At 44.4% G+C, this 18,155-nt stretch overlaps 1 protein-coding gene across 36 annotated transcripts in view; it reads left to right on the forward strand.

Moving 5' to 3' along the window:
- Positions 1-18,155, forward strand: part of ANK3 (ankyrin 3) — a 1,678,649-nt gene that overhangs the window by 1,463,833 nt on the left and 196,661 nt on the right. For all 36 annotated transcript variants that reach the window (XM_069240922.1, XM_069240928.1, XM_069240923.1 and 33 more), the window contains one exon: positions 17,369-17,593. In XM_069240922.1, coding sequence (XP_069097023.1) covers positions 17,369-17,593 — 225 coding nt within the window. The remainder of the gene's footprint in view (positions 1-17,368; positions 17,594-18,155) is intronic.

Consider the following 18,155-nt stretch of genomic DNA (forward strand, 5'->3'; position numbering starts at 1 on the left):
AGCAGAGGTTTTATCACTTGCCCTGCCCGCAGAGGAGGTCAGGAAAAGAGGGGTACTGAACCACCCTGGTGTTAGAATTGGTACATCTTAAAACTGTAAAGGAAACTTCTTCTGGAGTAAAGTACATTCTGTATTGGCTAAGCCACAAACATCTGACACTCTTTTGCAGGAGTTTAAACATAGTAACATAGCCAACTTACCTGAAAGTTCTTTGCGAGAAAGGTGCGGATTGTCCGGCCAAAATTGGAGAGTTTGCAAAACTACATTAACGTCCTAGAGTGTGGAATATCGCGGCACTGGTGGAGCCGATAACCGGATGCTCCTTATAAAACGAAACACAAGAGGGTGTTCCCCTATTCGGATATCATGAAGGGGACAGTACGGGGCCCACAGAAATGGCGGATCTTCATGCATTTATTGCATGGTATTCCAACCCTTTGTCTGCTAACGTGGACTGGAAGTTCACCACCTGCACTACATCTGACTCCATGGGATTGAAATCCCATCACAGATACCAGCGTAACCATCTACGCCAGGCTGATCCATAACGCCCCAGCTCCTTGAGACCCTCACGAGTGGGTAGCCGCACTTAACAAAAACTGATTGATTAATTCATATCGCTTAACTGTAGAATCGGACCAGGCTTGTTTGATAAAGGAGGCAGTGTGTGCCAAAATGCCTGGGACTTCCCATAGACTCCTGTAATCCTCCACACCATCAGAGTGAGAGTGCCTTCTTGAACCAGAGGGTGAGAGTTGCCAAGCGGATCCTTCAGTATCTGAGTGGTCCAGGGAAGAAAGATTGGAGAAGCCATAGAAAGTTCCAGAAGAACCGGAAACCAAGCTTGAGTTCCCCAGAGCGGTGTCACCAGGATAACCTCCGCTTTCTGCTGCCTGCCCAAGACCGACAGTCTGGTTATCCTTAAAAGGGGGGAAATGCATAGCCCCAAAACTGGGACAAGTCCTGGAGAAAATCATTGGTCGCTTCAGCCAGAGTATCTAGCTGCCAACTGAAGAATCAGAGTAGATGGTGGTTGAGTCGCGATGCAAACAGGCCCACTTGACAAGGACCCCACTGAACCATGATCTACTGAAAGAGAACTGGATCTAACTGCCAATTGCTGTAATCCTTTAGATGGCGAGAATGCCAGTCTGTCATCTGATTCAGTCTCCCGGGGAGGTACTCCGCCATCACAGATAGGTTGTGTTGGAGGCACAAGGCCCAAAATTCCTTGGCCAAATCCGCCGGAATCTTGGACCGAGTGCCCTCAAGACCATTGATATTTCGTACTGCGGAGACATTATCCATCTTCAGTAGGATGGAGCCAGACACCCTGTTGGCCGCTAAGCTCCGAATGCTTAGGAGCCCCAAACATTTGATATGGATGGATTGTTCTTCTTCTGACCATTGACCTCCTTTGGTAATATCTCCACAGCGAGCGCCCCATCCCTGCCAACTGGCATCAGACGTTATGTCTAGATCCGGAGCCGACCCGAAAATGGCACTGCCATTCCAGGCATGCATGTGATTGAACCACCAATAACGCTCTGTGCGAGCTTCCAGGCAGAGTGATGTCTCCATGGCATACGTTAAGCCTCTTCCGAGATGTAGTGCCTTCAGGCGTTGGTGTGCCTCATAGTGTGGGGGTCTGGCAAAAATTGCCTGAATGGATGACGACAGGAGACCCACTATCATGGCAAGATGGCATAAAGAAACCTTTTCTCTCCCCAGCGTTTTCCGCAGTTCCCTGCAAATCAAGGCCGTTTTCTTCTGGGGAAGATGAAAAGACTGCTGCACATTGTTTATTTCGAAACCCAAGAAAATCATTTGTCGGGCCTGAGTGAAGTCTGATTTCTAACAATTCAAGAGGAAACCCGGACCTTGTAGGAGATTTTTGGTCAAATCCAACTGTCAAAGGAGGAGGGTCTCCCTTTTCCTGTGCATCAGGAACATATTGTCATATTAGACGATGAGTCTGAACCACCCCCTCCCTAACCCCCCCCGCCCCACAGCCATTCCATGAGCAGTCTGAATGGAAGGCATGTGAATTTGTAAACTTGACCGCCCTATTCAAATTGAAGAAACCACCTGTGAAGTAGCAAAATCGGCATGGTGAGGTAGGCATCTTTTAGATCAGGCTCACTAACCAATCGTTGGGTAGAAGGATGTCCCTGAGGAGGTGAATACCTTCTTGAAATGGCGGTATCCCACCCACCTGATGAAAGTCTTGAGATTGATAATAGGGCAGAGCCCTTTTTCTTACTTTTTGACAAGAGAAATGTTGCACACAAGACCTCTCTGATGGAACGTTGAGTGGGCTACTGCACTTTTCTTGAGAAGTTTGGACATTTCGTGATCCACCACCTGTGTGCCTTCCTGGGAAAACACCAGAAGCCGTGGATGTGCCCGTTGGATTGGGGTCCTATAATGTTTAGTGTCGAAGCCGTGAATGGTTTGAAGGACCCCGGCATCCTCTGTGATATACAGTCACATTAGGTTGAACCACCAAGGTTTGCCCTATACCATGCAAGGGAAAGAAGAGATAAAGCTTACCAGAGGCACCTCCAAGTGCATTGCTTACTCCTCGATACTGTCCTCTGCTGCATCTTCGTGAGGGGTAGAAACCCCCAAAGAACACCTGATCCTGCCATTGAATGGATCTTTTTGTTTGTGGCCCTTGGGGGTTTGTGAGGGAGTGGCCAGGGGAGCACCCCTACCTCTTCCGGCCCCAGCAAAAATGTGCTGATTAAAACCTTTTTAATAAATTATTGTGCCTTTTCCAGGGAGGAAAAGTTATTTACAAAGCAGGTAAGCTCTTCAATGAAGGGATCTCTGATTAGACCCTTTTTTGCCACAGATCCCGGCTCTGTAGAGGCCAGTTCGCCCAACCGTGGTTCAATTTTTATTAACAGAGAATATCTCCTTTCTATAGAGTGGGCACAGTTTGCATTGCTTAAGAAACACAAAGCTGGTTAGGCCCATCCTGAAAGAATTGTGGGGTCAATGAGATTACCATATTCAGTGGCACCTTCCGCCATATCCAGGATCTTTGTGAGTGGTCCCAGGACGTCCAGGACCGTATCCTGGCAAGCCCTCCAGGATTGGTCAAGACCTTTATTAGGGTCTTTAATAAAGCTAGCATTAAAGGTCTCCATCTTAGAGTCCATCTCGGGTGTGGAAGTGACTTTATTGGCCAAAGAAAGTCTAGGGCATTCCGCCCGCAGGCCGCTCCACATGTAATCGTCAATGGGCTTGCGTGTCCAGCTGAAAACATATCAAGCCACCTTTTTCACAGGGACCCAATCTGCAGAGCAAGGTGATAAATGTCTTTGGGGTTGAGCATCCCCGGCACACCGGTGGTGTCCTTCTCATCCTCATCATCCAGCCTGACTCTCTTATTGCCTTATTATCTGAGTCTTCCCCTTCATTGTCATCTGTGCCCCAGGGGCAAATGGAATTGTCTTTGGGGGGTAAATACAGGCTTGGTACCCACCTGTGGGTCTCGGGCATCAAGGCGTCTTTTCAGAAAGGGCAGGCGAAACATCTCAAAAGCATCGGAAGAGTGAGTCGGTGCTTTAGCACTCGCACCTAGTATAACCACGTTCGAGGACCCCTGCACATTGACAGGAAGCAGTAGCCTTGGGACTTCCCCAGCCAGGGATGTAAAGGAACTTCACACTGCCAGCTCTAGAAGTTGCTGACTATGGGGTTGTAATGCCATAGCAACCACCCGCTAAAAGGATGCATCATTTACATCTGCTAGGTTCTCATTAATAGGTAGGAGGGTACGGGTCTCCTCCACAGACTCCCAAGTTGTATTAGGCTGGTTGGCCTTACTAAATTTATCACAGCACAAAGGAGGAAAACATTCCTTGAAAGGCCTTGAACAAAAAAAACCACCCAAAATCACCTTGGCCAGTGCTTGCTGACACAAATACTAGTTCTAAGACAGCCAAGTAGCACTATAAATGAATATGTATTTGCCACTGTTTAGTGATGAAAGCAAACTGCTGCCCTCTAAATAGAACTGGGCAGGAGAAGCGTGCTCTGTGGAAGGACTGTTTATCAGGAGTGAGAACAAGCCCAGTCAAAGTGAGGGAAATCCAGAAATCAACATTATTTCAAACTGTTGCTTACATTTGAGTCAGTTTTTGACGATCTCACACAAGTTTGCGGAATGGTTTTATGTCAATCTTTTATGATTATCATGGTAATAACTAGAGGTGGATGTCAAGCAGTGTATTGGGTCTAGTCAAAGGGGCTTCTTTGTAGGAGTGAGCATATCAATAGAATGATAATGATCAGATTGTATTACTTTCTGGTTTCTTAAATAAAGACTGAGGCCCTCATTACGAGTAGCTTGGAGTGGTAACCACTTGGTGGATACATGCTCTAGGCAACTACAAGTTTTCAAGTTTCCCCAGGCCTAGAATTATCAGGTCTGCAAGCTTCAGACCTGATAATTCCTGGCCTCTAGTAATCGGACTCGAAGTTTAATGTGAAGCTGTGTGGGCTGCAGGCAGCTGCCGTGCCCAACATTGCGTCTCTGCATACAGCAGCATGTGAAGAACAGAAAAAGCTGCCCCCTAATAAAACAAAAAGCCATCTACTGAACCTCCTGAGCTGAATCTACTGAGCCATCCTTTCCTCCCCTGAGCCTCTCCTCAGCCAAGAAAAAGGCCACCGCATCATTTACCACTATCTCCAAGTAGGAGGTGACTCTGTGTATACTTGGGGGCAGGTATTTTCACCAGAAGGGGAAAAATGTGTAATTGGACCCGGTATCCTCAGGGCAGCCCATTATTCATATTCTTGGGTAAATAACTGGTAACCCCTATGAATTAACGGGCAGTTGGCACCTGGAATCGTTCATTCCAGCCACAGTATCTCTCTGCAGAGTTAAAGGAGATCTTGTGATGAGGGCTTAATTGTCCAAGGTTTTAGTAATGGAAGCTCTAACCTAGTCAATCTTGTTGCTTTTGGTTTTAGGTCATCTGTATAGATATTTAGTATATGTGAATTATTGTTATCCACATACAAACATCCGTGCAAGATTGTTTAATGAAATACTGTTTTATTTTCACAGCTGTCTCCGGTGACATTGTTGAATGTAGGCCTCAGTCTGTGATCTTATATATATTTTTCTGCTTTTCTTTTGTGGTCTCCAATAATCATCCCTTTGCACACTGGAAATAGTCAATCTTAAATTCCCACCAACTGAGTGGCTGCCTCTAAACAGTCGTGGTCATAGTAAGGCCGGGGGATTTAAACCAGTTTGTCATTTCGACCATCCTTGCAACACATGCATGGATTAAGCAGTCATTCTAAGGTATGTGTTGCCCAAAGCCAGAGCCCTACAAAACACTTGTGCTGGTTTAGCATATATATAACAAAGTGTTCTCTCGGTCTCTGAAGTACAGAAACCTTGAGAGAAACATGTCTACGGCCGACACAGTAAATGACTGAAGTGACACTACATATGCTGCATGATAATATGTGGAGCTTTTGGCTCAATGGTAATGCAGACCCCCTGGCTGAAGTAATGGATGTTTGCAGAGAGATTTGTAAATGTTATATTTCATTATAATGTGCATTTTTCAATGGCTGCAAAAAATCCAAATACAGCATTACTTGTTATGAGGCACTCTGAATATGACTGCATGCAGTAAACTGAATGAATCCCAGTGCACTACACACTACACAAATAGTTTAAGTTAAATGTGAGTAAACATGGCTTTCCCTCACAGTTTCTTGTTGTACTAATAAATTATATATTAAAACCTTGTGTCAGGTTTTAAGTGACATTTTAGAACCATGCCTCAAAACGTTTTATTGATACTAATGTCCTATGTACCACTAAGTGCATTCAATTGCTGATATTTCAGCAACTGCAATATTGTCTTTCAACACTTTAGGTTCTCAATAGAGATCAGCTTGGACTGAAGTAAAAAAACATGTATGGGCTATTATAATATTTTCCATAAAACTTCGTTTTAAAATTAGTCGTCTTTTGTAGATTTAGCCATAATCATTCTTTTTCCCATTTCAACACAAACGAGCACTTTATTACTTGCATAAAAATAAATATGTCTAATCTTTGAAAGCAAACAGCAATACCTTTTGGGAATGATCTTGATGCCCATACGCCCCTTGGGTTCCAGTCACCCTAATAAAGGAAGGATGCTTAATTACCCATTATGGAATATTGCATCAGCCAAAGACTTGGTGTAAGGATAATGAAATCATAATGTGACACGTTGAATATGTGAGGGATAACTGAGGTAAACTAATGTGGTAACAGAAGTTGGACATATGTAAAAGAGGAGGAAGACTCCATGGAGGTGAGCTCTGATTCGTAGTATATAAGTTGGGCTGTTCATGTGGGGTTGGGTTGAGGTCCGCAGAAGACTTCCAAGTGAAAGAAAAGTGGAGTTAAGGGAAAAATAGCAATGTTGGGAAGGTAAGGGATTAATGACTGTAGCTGAGAGTAGAAACAAAGAGTGCAGAGGAGGGGTGTTGGTCAGGAGGAGGCATAGTCTTAGTCTGAATTCTCAGATGCAGTTTCCAAAATAATAATAATAAAATAAAACAAATAAATAAATGGCCACACTGTCTCTGTAAGTCTACTGGATGTAGTCTTTGGTTGGCTGAGAAGGTTAAAACCTTTGATATTGTGGTACTAGGTTTTGAATGTTCATCAGGTCAATAAACTTGATACATAAACTCACTGGATTTTGAGGGTCAAAAGGTCCTGCCTTGGTGGACATCATTGACATCACTACCATTATTGAAAGAAACAATCTCTGTGCATTTTCAAGACCAAAGCAGGTACCTCTTATCCTCCAACACTACATTCAACATCCCTGGATAAAGTATGTTTGGCTGGCTCAGACAGCAGAAATGCATTCCTTTCTGTCTCCAACAGTTTTGTTCTCCCTTCCATAACTTGTGACATATTGAGACATAATCTTCTTTAATTTCCTCTCAGCATTATCTTGCCTTATCTACAAGCTGCCACTAATATTGTACCTCAAACCCATGTTTCTCAAGATCAGTATGACCAAGAGATCTGTCATCACTGTCAAAAGTTGTGTTTTTGCTGAACCCAACAGAAAGAATCTGTTCATTCCCCCATTAATCAACTTGCTAGAATCACAAGATTCTCGGATGCTGATGTTGCCAGCCAGCCCCCAGACTGTATTCATCCTTATCTTCTGAGATACCAAATTCTCTGATGTTTTCAGGCCAAAAACTATTGTGAAGTAAAACCACCCTTTGTAACTTGCTCTTCTGTTGTATTAAGGCAATGGTTACGGTTCCACGTATATTGTATTTGTCATCCTTCACCCACCTAATATTTTGAGGGGAGGTCTGTGTTGTCTGTTCCAGCTGTGTTACCTGTCTGCCTGTTGCTACACTAGGCTCTTGCAACGTGCTTAAACTGAAGTAGTATTGTTTAATAGCTTGGAAACTATAGCAACTCACTTGGTCTTGCAAAGGATAAATAGGTATTTTTCTAGAACATGAAGAATTAGTGTCATAAAAATTAATGACAGCTCCTCAATACATTAAATCATAATGGTGCATCCCAGATTGAATCATTTTATTTGGAATTATCACCCTCCTTGAGTGACCTATTTAGCACAGCTGAAAATAAGATACTTGGACTTTGCCTGTTCTTTGACTGTACATAAGGTCACTCCTCTGAGAAACCAAAGGGAACAGATATATTCAAAGAATCAGGAATTTGTAAAGCGCACTACTCACCTGTGAGGGTCTTAAGGCGCTGTGAGGGGAGGGAATGAAAGGGGGGGGGGATGCTGCTACTGCTCGAACAGCAAGGTCTTGAGAAGTTTCCTGAAGGTAAGGAGGTCTTTGGTCTGGCGCAGGTGAGTGTTCCACGATTTTGTGGCGAGGTGCAAGAATGATCTACCGCCGTTGTAGTTCTGCCGATGCGTGGGATGGTTGGGAGGTCGGCAGAGCGGAGATGCCGGGTCGGGGTGTAGAAGGAGAGCTGTCTGTTGAGGTATTCTGGTCTGGTGTTGTGCAGTGCTTTGTAAGCGTGGGTGAGGAGTTTGATGGTGATTCTCTTGTTGACTGGGAGCAAGTGCAGGTTTCTCAGGTGGTCTGTGATGTGGTGGGGGATGTCCAGGATGAGGCATGCGGAGGCTTTCTGAATGCGTTGCAGCCTCTTCTGGAGTTTGGCCGTGGTTCCTGCATAGAGGGAATTGCCGTAGTGCAGTTTGTTGTTTACGAGGGCTTCGGTGACTGTTCTGGTTTTGGTGGGTTTCCATTTGTAGATCTTGCTGAGGGTGTTGAAACAGGAGGAGGAGATGGCGTTGACTTGCTGGGTCATGGATAATGAGGAGTCCAAGATGAATCCTAGGTTGCGTGAGTGGTCGGTGGGAGTTGGTGCTGCTCCGAGAGTGGCAGGCCACCAGGAGTCATCCCATGCGGAGGGGGTGGAGCCGAAGATGAGGACTTACGCCTTGTCGGAATATACGCTTTTTGCAGGAACTTTATCATTATTGTTAATAATAATTTGTTTACATATTTAATTTTGCAAGTACACATACACCGACAAGGCTTCTTGGTGCTAAAGAAATATATTGAGTACAAGAACACAGCAACTAAACATAAAAGAGGGGGTTTTAAAGCACGCCTAATGCTTCTACTAAGCAGGGATGCTTTTAATGTACTGAGGAATGTTATTCCAGTTCTGGGGGTCTGAGAAAGGACAGAGCACTACTCCCTGATCATCAGCGTTTGAACAGTGGAATAGTAAATAGGTTATGAAAGTTAGGACGCAGGTATCTAGAGCCGTTATAATGAGAGAAGTAATATGAGAGCCGAAGGTTTGCTAATCTATGGTACATTCAGTGCATAACGCACAGTGTCTTGGAAAAATCTGTTGATTCACTGGTAGTGAATGTATTTACCTCTGTGGCACTGTAGCATAAAAAAGGGAAGCCCCAATTGGAAGAGATGAATCAGTACTTTTCATAACCAGACAACTTTCAATTAAATCTAAAGGTTTAAAATGAGTGCCTCTTCTATGTATTTGCCTGAAAGAGCAACTTGGGCCTGCAGCTTTCTTTAACCCGAAAACAACACTGAATGTGGTAGTTTAAGTAGTATTTGGTGTCTCAAGATTGAGCATATCAGACTAACAAAGCAAACTAAGTGTTGGTCCTTCCATTCTCCACTACTTGTGTGAGGTCTAGTGCTACATAATTTTACGCACTTGAGGCAGAGAATTACAAAGTACTGAAACCATTTACACCTGACTTGTATCCTTTTCTGGATGGCTGTTAGGTATAAATGGATTTTTGTACAGCTGTAATCCTAGGTTTACATATGTAAATGGTTTTGTCACTAAGGTCCCTGTTGTTTTTAGGAGATTAACAGGTAGGAACTTACCTTTCTTGTTTCTGAGGAGCAGGGAAAATATATCACTTAAGAACTGCCAAAAATGGACTATCTCACAGCACAATTTGAGTTGGACCAAATGCTGCAGGAATACCTAACCAAAGCCTATGCAATTTTGCTTAAAACTGTGCCCTAGCAAAATTGCTAAATTACGGCATCAACAAGTTTGGGGTGAGGTTAATATCACCATCAGGCATTGAAACAGTATCTCATAAAATAGATAAAAATGTTTAAATAGATAAATGTTTAATGCTGAAGCTTAGCCAGAGAGTATGATGTTATGTTATGCGTATTTGAAATGTGCACTGTCACCCGCAAGGTTATCCTGGCGGTGATCAGTAGCTGGACAGGATAACTGTAAAACCCTGGTGCTGCTAGAGGGCATACCATGGGATAATTAAGAAGGCACCAGAACACTCAGTATGCAAGAAACCTAACTAAGAATAGAGGCCTTAATCAGAAACATTAGGCACTAAAGGGAAACCAGACTGCAAACTGTAGAGTAACTTGAATACAGGGACTAAGTAAGGAGATGAAAAATGAACTTGCTGAAAGCACAAATCTTGTAAAATGTAGCTAACTTTGATCTGCAGCCAAATTAGCAGAATTGTACAGAGTGCAATGGATGTTTACAATCATGTATTTTCTCCTGGTGAAACTTAGCATTGTTAGAGAAGCCACATTTCTTTTCCTTGCTCCCTCAAGTAATAATTGCATTTGTGCGAAGGTAGTAGTGACCCCGCAATGGTAAAGGAGTATTCTGTGTATTACAGTCCAATGCAAATGATGGAATCTGTCTGATCCTGTGCTTACCTTATATTACTGTGGTATGGTCTTGGGGAGATGGTGGTGCATGATCAGTATGACCCCATGACTCTATTAGGCAGGGGGCACAGAGAGTAACCAGTGACTTCCCCTAAACTGAGACTGCACATTGAGTGACAGTTGAACCATTGGCCCTTGTGTGGATGCTAAGCACTTGTCTCTTCATATGTTACTTCCTACAGTGTACAGGTACACAGGCAACTTTTTCTGATGCTAATTGGTTCACAGCCAAGTCGGCGGCTTGTGCATCCAGCTCATGGGAAAGCAGGTAAAGGCTGGGCCCTTTCATCTGTTTATTAATATCTTCTCTAGAATCTATGGAAACATGCAATAGTGTGCCGGGAAGTACAGTGAACCAAGAAGGTTTGTTTAAAGAAATGTATAGCACTGGGACAACCACATAACTGCTTTCAGCTGCACCATGCAAAAACAAGGACAAAAAAGGCATCCAAGATCTACTATTTCTACAGTCTGGAAGTTTAGGAGGTGGCCCACAAAGGCTGCATATGCCGTATCCGCTATTTGACTGTTTCTGGAATAAATCACACTGTTAAGAGTTGTTTTAATAAGGATACAGACTTTAGGTGCCAAAGGCTGATAGATGGCATCTATACTCTCAGCCTAGACTCATGAGCTGCCACCTTCAGTCCCGGGTCTCATTGAGTACCAAATTAGTCTGGCTCTGTAAGTCTCTGTAAATGCAGATTCTTTGGTGCAATGCTTTTTTGTCACTTGACTGAATCACAAATGCAGAAATGTGCAAATTCTGATGAATAGTTCTAACCACAGATTCCTCACCTTGTGAATCACCCCATGTGACTTAGTGGATCTGGAAAACATTTAGCAATTTCTCCTACATGCCTGTAGGTGATAGCATCCATTTCCTTATAATCTACAGACATAGGGCCTCATTACGAGTTTGACGGGCTGTCCATCGGCCTACCAGACCCATGGGAAGGAGACTGACACGAAGCTCGAAGTCTCCCCCAGGCCCTATTACAATGTTTCCACCAGACTGCCTGCTGAAAACCTCCGTATTAGGTCAGCCTGGTGGAATCAGTGTGGGTGCATGGCCTTGGCTTCTCAGGGAGCCGAGACCAATGTCGTCGCACAGAGGTTGTCCCTAGCCCCTCGGAATGTGCACTGTCTAGCAATAGCAGTTCCTCCATGGCTGACCACGACTTTGGCTGCCACCAACCCGTCTGGATCCATACTCCTGGCAGGGGTGGTGGTCTCCTGGCGGTCCCACTGCCAGGGTTGTAATCTGGTGGTCGGACCTACAGGATTGCAGGAGTCCGACCGCCACGCGGAGTTTGCCAGTCTCATGACCGTCAAACCCGTAATGAGGCCCATAATGACATGGCTCCACATGTATGCACCATTCCTGTGTGCTGACATCAGTTCCTCTTTTCCCGTCTTTTTCAGCACAGAGCCAGAGCTCCCTTCTTGTTGTTTTTCTTTTGTTTTTAGCATAGCTTTTTCAAAATGTCCAATACAGGGATGTCTCTCCTGAAACAAAATGGTATACGCTGCTTTGGGCATGTTATAAGCGTCATGAACCTGCAGTGTCTGCCTCTTGTGTCTCGGCACCAAAATCAATGCCAAGTTAGATGTTCCTTGATGCATCCAAAGACCCCATGGAGCAGGAAGCCAAACTTTGTATTGACAAACACTAGAAGCAAGGCTGGTCTCACTCCAAGTCACACGGTCATTCCTGGTCATGTTCCAGTTCGCCCTCTAGTGGTAAGTCCAGGATAAAATTGAAAGACAAGTTGAAAAGAAAACATAAAAGGTCCAAATGAGGCTCCTTGCCTCTGTGATCCTCCCACCATCTGCACACAAGGAGGCCGATCCCAGAATCAATGTCCAATTCAGACCTAGTTCCGATCCTGAAGCTGATGTGCCCAGAAATTTCTGTATATATGTAAATGTGGCATACAGTGGGAAAAAGAAAAAGAACCAATTCAAGCAAAAATGAGCATATGGTTTGCTCACTGCCAACCACTCAGATTAGTTTGTGCAGTTTCTTTCACCATATTAAAAAATGAATAATCCACATTCTCAGTTTGTTTATTTTAGGGATAATGGTACTTAAATTTGGAAAAAATGGTGTAAACACATAACAGATTACTTCTATAACATTGTTACATCCCAACAGATCAAAAATAAAGACAGAAACATAATTCTCAAAGAGAATACTTACAAACTCCTCCAACTATTTTTTTTTCTAAAAAAGGCTGCTCGGTACCCTCGGTCTATAAATTTAGTCATCAGAATATTGGCATACTCAAAATAATCACTTTTCTAAGAACAATTCCTAAGAATATGGAGGAATTGTCCATACAGGAGATTTTCTTTCAAGCTACTGGGATGTCCACTTGAGAAATGGAGTAGCGTAATACTGTCTGTGGGTTTAGTATATAGACTCACCATCAGGTTAACATCCTTTACTTTGATCCAAAGTTCTAGAAAGTTGAGCTTTATCTTAGTTTAAGACACTGTAAACTTAAGATCTGCTGTCCTGTGATTAAGCCACTCTGTCCCTCTTTCATATCATCAGGATGCCATCAGTGTATCTGAACCACTGTTTTATGTTGTTACTGTATGGACTTGTAATACTTTAAATCCACTAGTCCTCAAAGAAGTTCATAACTAAATTAGCCACCTCTGGGGGAAAGCTGAATCCCATCGCCACCCTCTACGTTTGCAAATATATGTCTTCATTGAATGCAAAAAAGTTATTTTTAAGGCATAGTGTCGCCAATGCTGTCAAACAACCAGTGGGAAAATTATGCGATCTTGGTCTTGTCTCTTGAGTGAAATGTATCACATGTCTAGCTTCTTCTTGGCGAGTATTAGTATATAGAGACTCAGGCCCTTATTAAGAGTCTGCCGGTCCTGGGACTGCCAGGCTTTCAGTTGGACCACTGCCAAAGCAGCTGTCTGGCCTCCACATTATGACCGTCGTGGAGCCGCCACGGTGCGACCGCTGGTACCGCCAGGTTGCCACTGGTTGACAGCCTGGCAGTGCCAGCAGTCTTAATCCACTAGGGCAGTGCTGCAAGCAGTATGGGCAGTGCAGGGGCCCCCATGGACAGCCCCATCATGCTTTTCACTGCCTGAATTACGAGCCAGCGTCAATGTTGTGGTGAGTTTCCCACTGGGTCAGGGGGCGTAGACGCTGTTTCCACCAGCCGGCTCAGCAGGAAAGTCTTAATGGGCCAGCGGGCGGAAAACCGGAGTGGCTGTTTTCCGTCCTAAAGTGTTTGGCAGGCGGCGGAGGGCCTCAATGCTTAAAGTCACTAAATATTCTTGTTCCTTATAAAACTGGCATCCTTCCATCCTATTGATTGTACCATGGAATCTCTAATATATGCTTTTGTCTCTGCCACAAAAGGTTTGAGAAAGGTATTATCATACTGGGCTAGTTGCTCCAGTAAGAACCTACAGGTGGATATAATTGGTCAGCCTGGCGGATTTTCTGAATTTTTGTGGACCGTAGGGAGGGTGTATATCACCATAATTTAACATTCTTTTCTATTAAGGAACTAACATTCTTTTTTACAGATCCACGCCTCCTCCAAGGCTTCTGTGGTCAGGGCAAGGATCTTAGTGCATAGTGTCTTTGTTGCATTCTCTGTAATAGGTCTACAGTGGGCCTGGTTGCTCAATTTTTTTATTATTTCTTGATCATATGTCTCACTTGTCACAATGACTATTCCACCCCCTTTAGCAGCTACTTTGATCACTATATTGGAGTTTTCAGATAGGTTGCCAGTGACCTCCATTTCCATTTTGGAGCAGTTTTGTTTAAAATATATTTTTGGGGTATTAAGGAGGTCTATCTCCGTGTTTTCAAATATGAGGACTTTAGGGGGCATATTGCTCTTTTCTGGACAAAAAGTGGATTTTCTAAAGTTGTTCTCTGTGCCGTCGTTCTTTTTAGTAAAGAGGGCTTTAAGTCTCACCTTGTGTAAAAACTGAAGTACCTCCGTCTATAGGATCCTGGGATTCCGTTCACTCCATAGAAGATTACGACCTTCAAGGAGGCTATGCTGCAAGTTTTCAAAATGGTTCTGGGTTTGTACAGCAGGTCTTTGTGTCACAGGCATTTGTTGAAATTTCCAGTTGTACTTTCTCCTGCCAGTTGTTCCCAAATGTGGACCTACCCCTTTCTGTCATCAGCACCCCGCTGTGCCTCAACCCCATTGCTGCAGACTCTCCACTTGTTCCAGTTTCATAGTCTCTCCTGAATTCAGGGTCTTTTTTTCCTTGATTCTGCTCCAACTCTGATGGTGGATCTGGAACCGACACTGGTTGGGATGCATACCATGTCCTCTACAGTATTACTGTGGCAAAATCTTAGGTTCAGGGCTCTCCTGGAGTCTCCTTGCTTTAAAGGCAATATTTCAGCACAAGAGAAGGCTTCCCGGTGATGCTCTTTAAAGCCTAGAGCATGCTCCTGTTAAGGAAGACAATAATGAGAAAGTGGACATTATTCTCCCCGTTCATTAAACTGATGCTTTCTTACTTTTTGACCTGCAAAATGCCAATGCCTAAGAAACTTCACCAGAAACAGAACTGAATTAGTCTTTGGGGTTCCCAACTGAAGAAAGTTTCTCCTTTGCACTGGCATTATTCAGAGCTACAAATGGGTTTGATTTGCAGTTGACCAAAGTGGAAATTGAGGCTAAACATTTGACCTGGGTTCCAAGCCCTTGTTTCCATTTTATGAAGCCTTGACCAAGTCCTCATCCTGGCCTGGCGCAAGCTTGCTTTAGCCTGCCAGGGAGTCCTCATTTTGCTTTGTGTCACGGACTTGCACCAGGTGATCCAGCCTTCTTGACGCCACATTCTCCTAGGAGCCTTATTGTTCATGCTTCTATGAAGAAGGTTAGCGCAAATTATTCTCCTACGTCTCCACATCAGAGTCTCCTCTTTGCCCAGCCTCATTCTTGAATGAAGTGTCCCTCTTGAATCGCTACTCTCAAGATCGCTGGGATACTGCAGGTGAGACTGGCACCCTAGAAGTTCCGCAACTGGACTCCCAGACCATACAGGATGGCCATTACGCGGTTAAAAATATTTTGAAATCAGGCCTGTGTACTAAGTACTGTGCTGTGCAGGCAATGGGAATCAGTGTTGCGATCCAGCACCCTGCTTGGATGCATGATACTGGGGATTCCAGGTGCATCAAGGCTTCTTTTGTGGACATGCACTTTAATTGAGCCAGACTGAGGGGGTCATTCTGACCCTGGCGGTCGGGGACCGCCAGGGTCACCGACCACGGGAGCACCGCCAACAGGCTGGCGGTGCTCCGTCAAGCATTCTGAACCGCCGCGGTCAGAAACGTAAAGTCGGCGGTCTCCCGCCGACTTTCCGCTGCTCGGGAGAATCCTCCATGGCGGCGGAGCGCGCTCCGCCGCCATGGGGATTCTGACACCCCCTACCGCCATCCTGTTCCTGGCGGGTCTCCCGCCAGGAACAGGATGGCAGTAGGGGGTGCCGCGGGGCCCCTGGGGGCCCCTGCAGTGCCCATGCCCATGGCATGGGCACTGCAGGGGCCCCCGTAAGAGGGCCCCACTGTGTATTTCAGTGTCTGCAATGCAGACACTGAAATACTCGACGGGTGCAAACTGCACCCGTCGCACATACCCACTCCGCCGGCTCCATTCGGAGCCGGCTTCCTCGTGGGGAGGGGTTTCCCGCTGGGCTGGCGGGCGGCCTCCTGGCGGTCGCCCGCCAGCCCAGCGGGAAAGCCTGAATGGCCTCCGCGGTCTTTCGACCGCGGAGCGGCCATATGGCGGTTCCCGCGAGGCGGCCGGCTACCGCCGCCCGCCTCTATCGGAATCACCCCCTGAGTGTTTTAAGGCTAGCAGTGCTACGGCTTGTCCTCTAGGTCTTCTTTCCCACACTTTCCATTCGTCTCCACTTGCAGTTCCTGAAATTTTGAGGGTACTCAATGGGCCATGCCAGTCGTCAGATGCAACCCCCACACCCAGTCCATCTCATCCCTTTCGTGGCTTTAAGAGTAGGGATGGTGGTAGAGGATAAGATCACCAACAGCTTCAACTGTTCTCCTTCTCTTTGCGTGCCACTGCAAAGCCACATTAGTTCCACCTTCAGGTGTTGTTTGAGGCGATTAAGCGCAGGATTTGATTTTGCCATTCTGGGTAGTGCATGGTTACTTTGAACCAGTGGATCCTTCTGATTGTTCAGTTTGGTTACATCCTCCCTTTCGTGGCACACCTCCACTCATTGCACCAGTTTTTGCCCAGATGTTGCCACATAATGCCAGTCTTCTCTCCGGATAACTGTAGATGTTGCTTGCCCAGGACATGATCAAGAATGGTGCCTGAGTGGGAGTGCCCATAATGGTATATTTTTTGGTGATGTGTGCTCATTTGAAATGCTGTTTATTGGGCAATGAGTGGATTTCCTTTTTTCTAGACCAATTTTAATTTCAAACAAGTAGTGTATTTTCCTGCATGTTAGCTTTGCACAGTTAAATTTTTCTGCCAGTTATCACAGTGCCTCAAGCATACATTGCACTCTCATTTGTACAAATTAGATATTATATTTATTTGACTATATTTTTCAGTCAGATTATGCCACCTTGGTTTTTGTTTTACACCGTTTATAATTGCAGGATCTTTTATGGAGTTGAACTTGTTTTGAAACTTCTCCACTTTTATATTAGAGAACCATTGTTTTGGTATGAAAGTGAACGCAAAATTATTGTTACTAACAGCAGCAGTTTGGAGTTTTGTTCCTTTATCAAATTGTGCTGGACACTTGGACAGTGTTTGATCCTAAAGCATGAGTATGGATCAGCAACATTATTGTATGACTTCTAATTTTTTCTTAATATTTACTAAAATGAACTAATTCTTCATGCCTTCTTCCCATTCTAATACACTAGCGTAATGCAAAGCCCTTGTTGTTAAACTGAGTATTTACTAAATAGAAAATAGTGGGTCAAAATGTGTTCGCTGCTGAAAGGTGTAAAACTGCATACATTGATTTCATACAGGTTTTAGTAGAAGTCATTCTAACTGACTCTGCATGTGTTAAACATGATTGTAAAGTATTTTCTATTTTTATTTTCCTGCAGCTTCCTTGTTAGCTTCATGGTAGACGCCCGTGGGGGCTCGATGAGAGGTAGCCGTCATAATGGCATGAGGATTATTATCCCACCCCGCAAGTGCACAGCGCCAACACGCATCACCTGCCGTTTGGTCAAGAGGCACAAATTAGCTACCCCACCACCGATGGTCGAAGGAGAGGGACTTGCTAGCAGGCTTGTGGAAATGGGCCCTGCAGGCGCTCAGTTTCTAGGGTGAGTAGCAACAAATCATCCCGATTATCCTTTTCATCACTGCTCTCATACTATTCATCATGTGGACTTGAAGTAGTCAAATTGGCTCCTTAACTAGGGTTTCATATCCCCTGCTGTGACAAAACTGAAAGCCTAGACAGTAACTGGGCTTAATCCACTAAGGCTCATGGGGGAGGTATCAAAATACTACCAAAAGAACTGGACCCTCATTTGCCGTGTATTGTATTTTACTTTTTTTTTTTACATCACGCAGGTGATCAAATCAGTAAATTGCATTAATCTACGTTTTCAATAAATGATTAGTAAGCAGCAATACACATCATATATACATGGTGATACATAATAATTAACATACAAAACAACAAGAAGCAAAATGACTGAAACACCCAAAAGAATGCAAACCCATCTCTTTAGGACCTTATGCATTGTTAATAAGATAACATCCAAAAAAGAGTTGTATAACTTTCATGTCAACCCATTGATACTATAACTTGTTATGTATACGTTCTTGATCTCTATTGTGTCTCATTCATTTTCTTTCTTGTTGTTTTGTTTGTCAAAT

The sequence above is a fragment of the Pleurodeles waltl genome, chromosome 6, assembly GCF_031143425.1.
Source record: "Pleurodeles waltl isolate 20211129_DDA chromosome 6, aPleWal1.hap1.20221129, whole genome shotgun sequence".
Taxonomy (NCBI): domain Eukaryota; kingdom Metazoa; phylum Chordata; class Amphibia; order Caudata; family Salamandridae; genus Pleurodeles; species Pleurodeles waltl.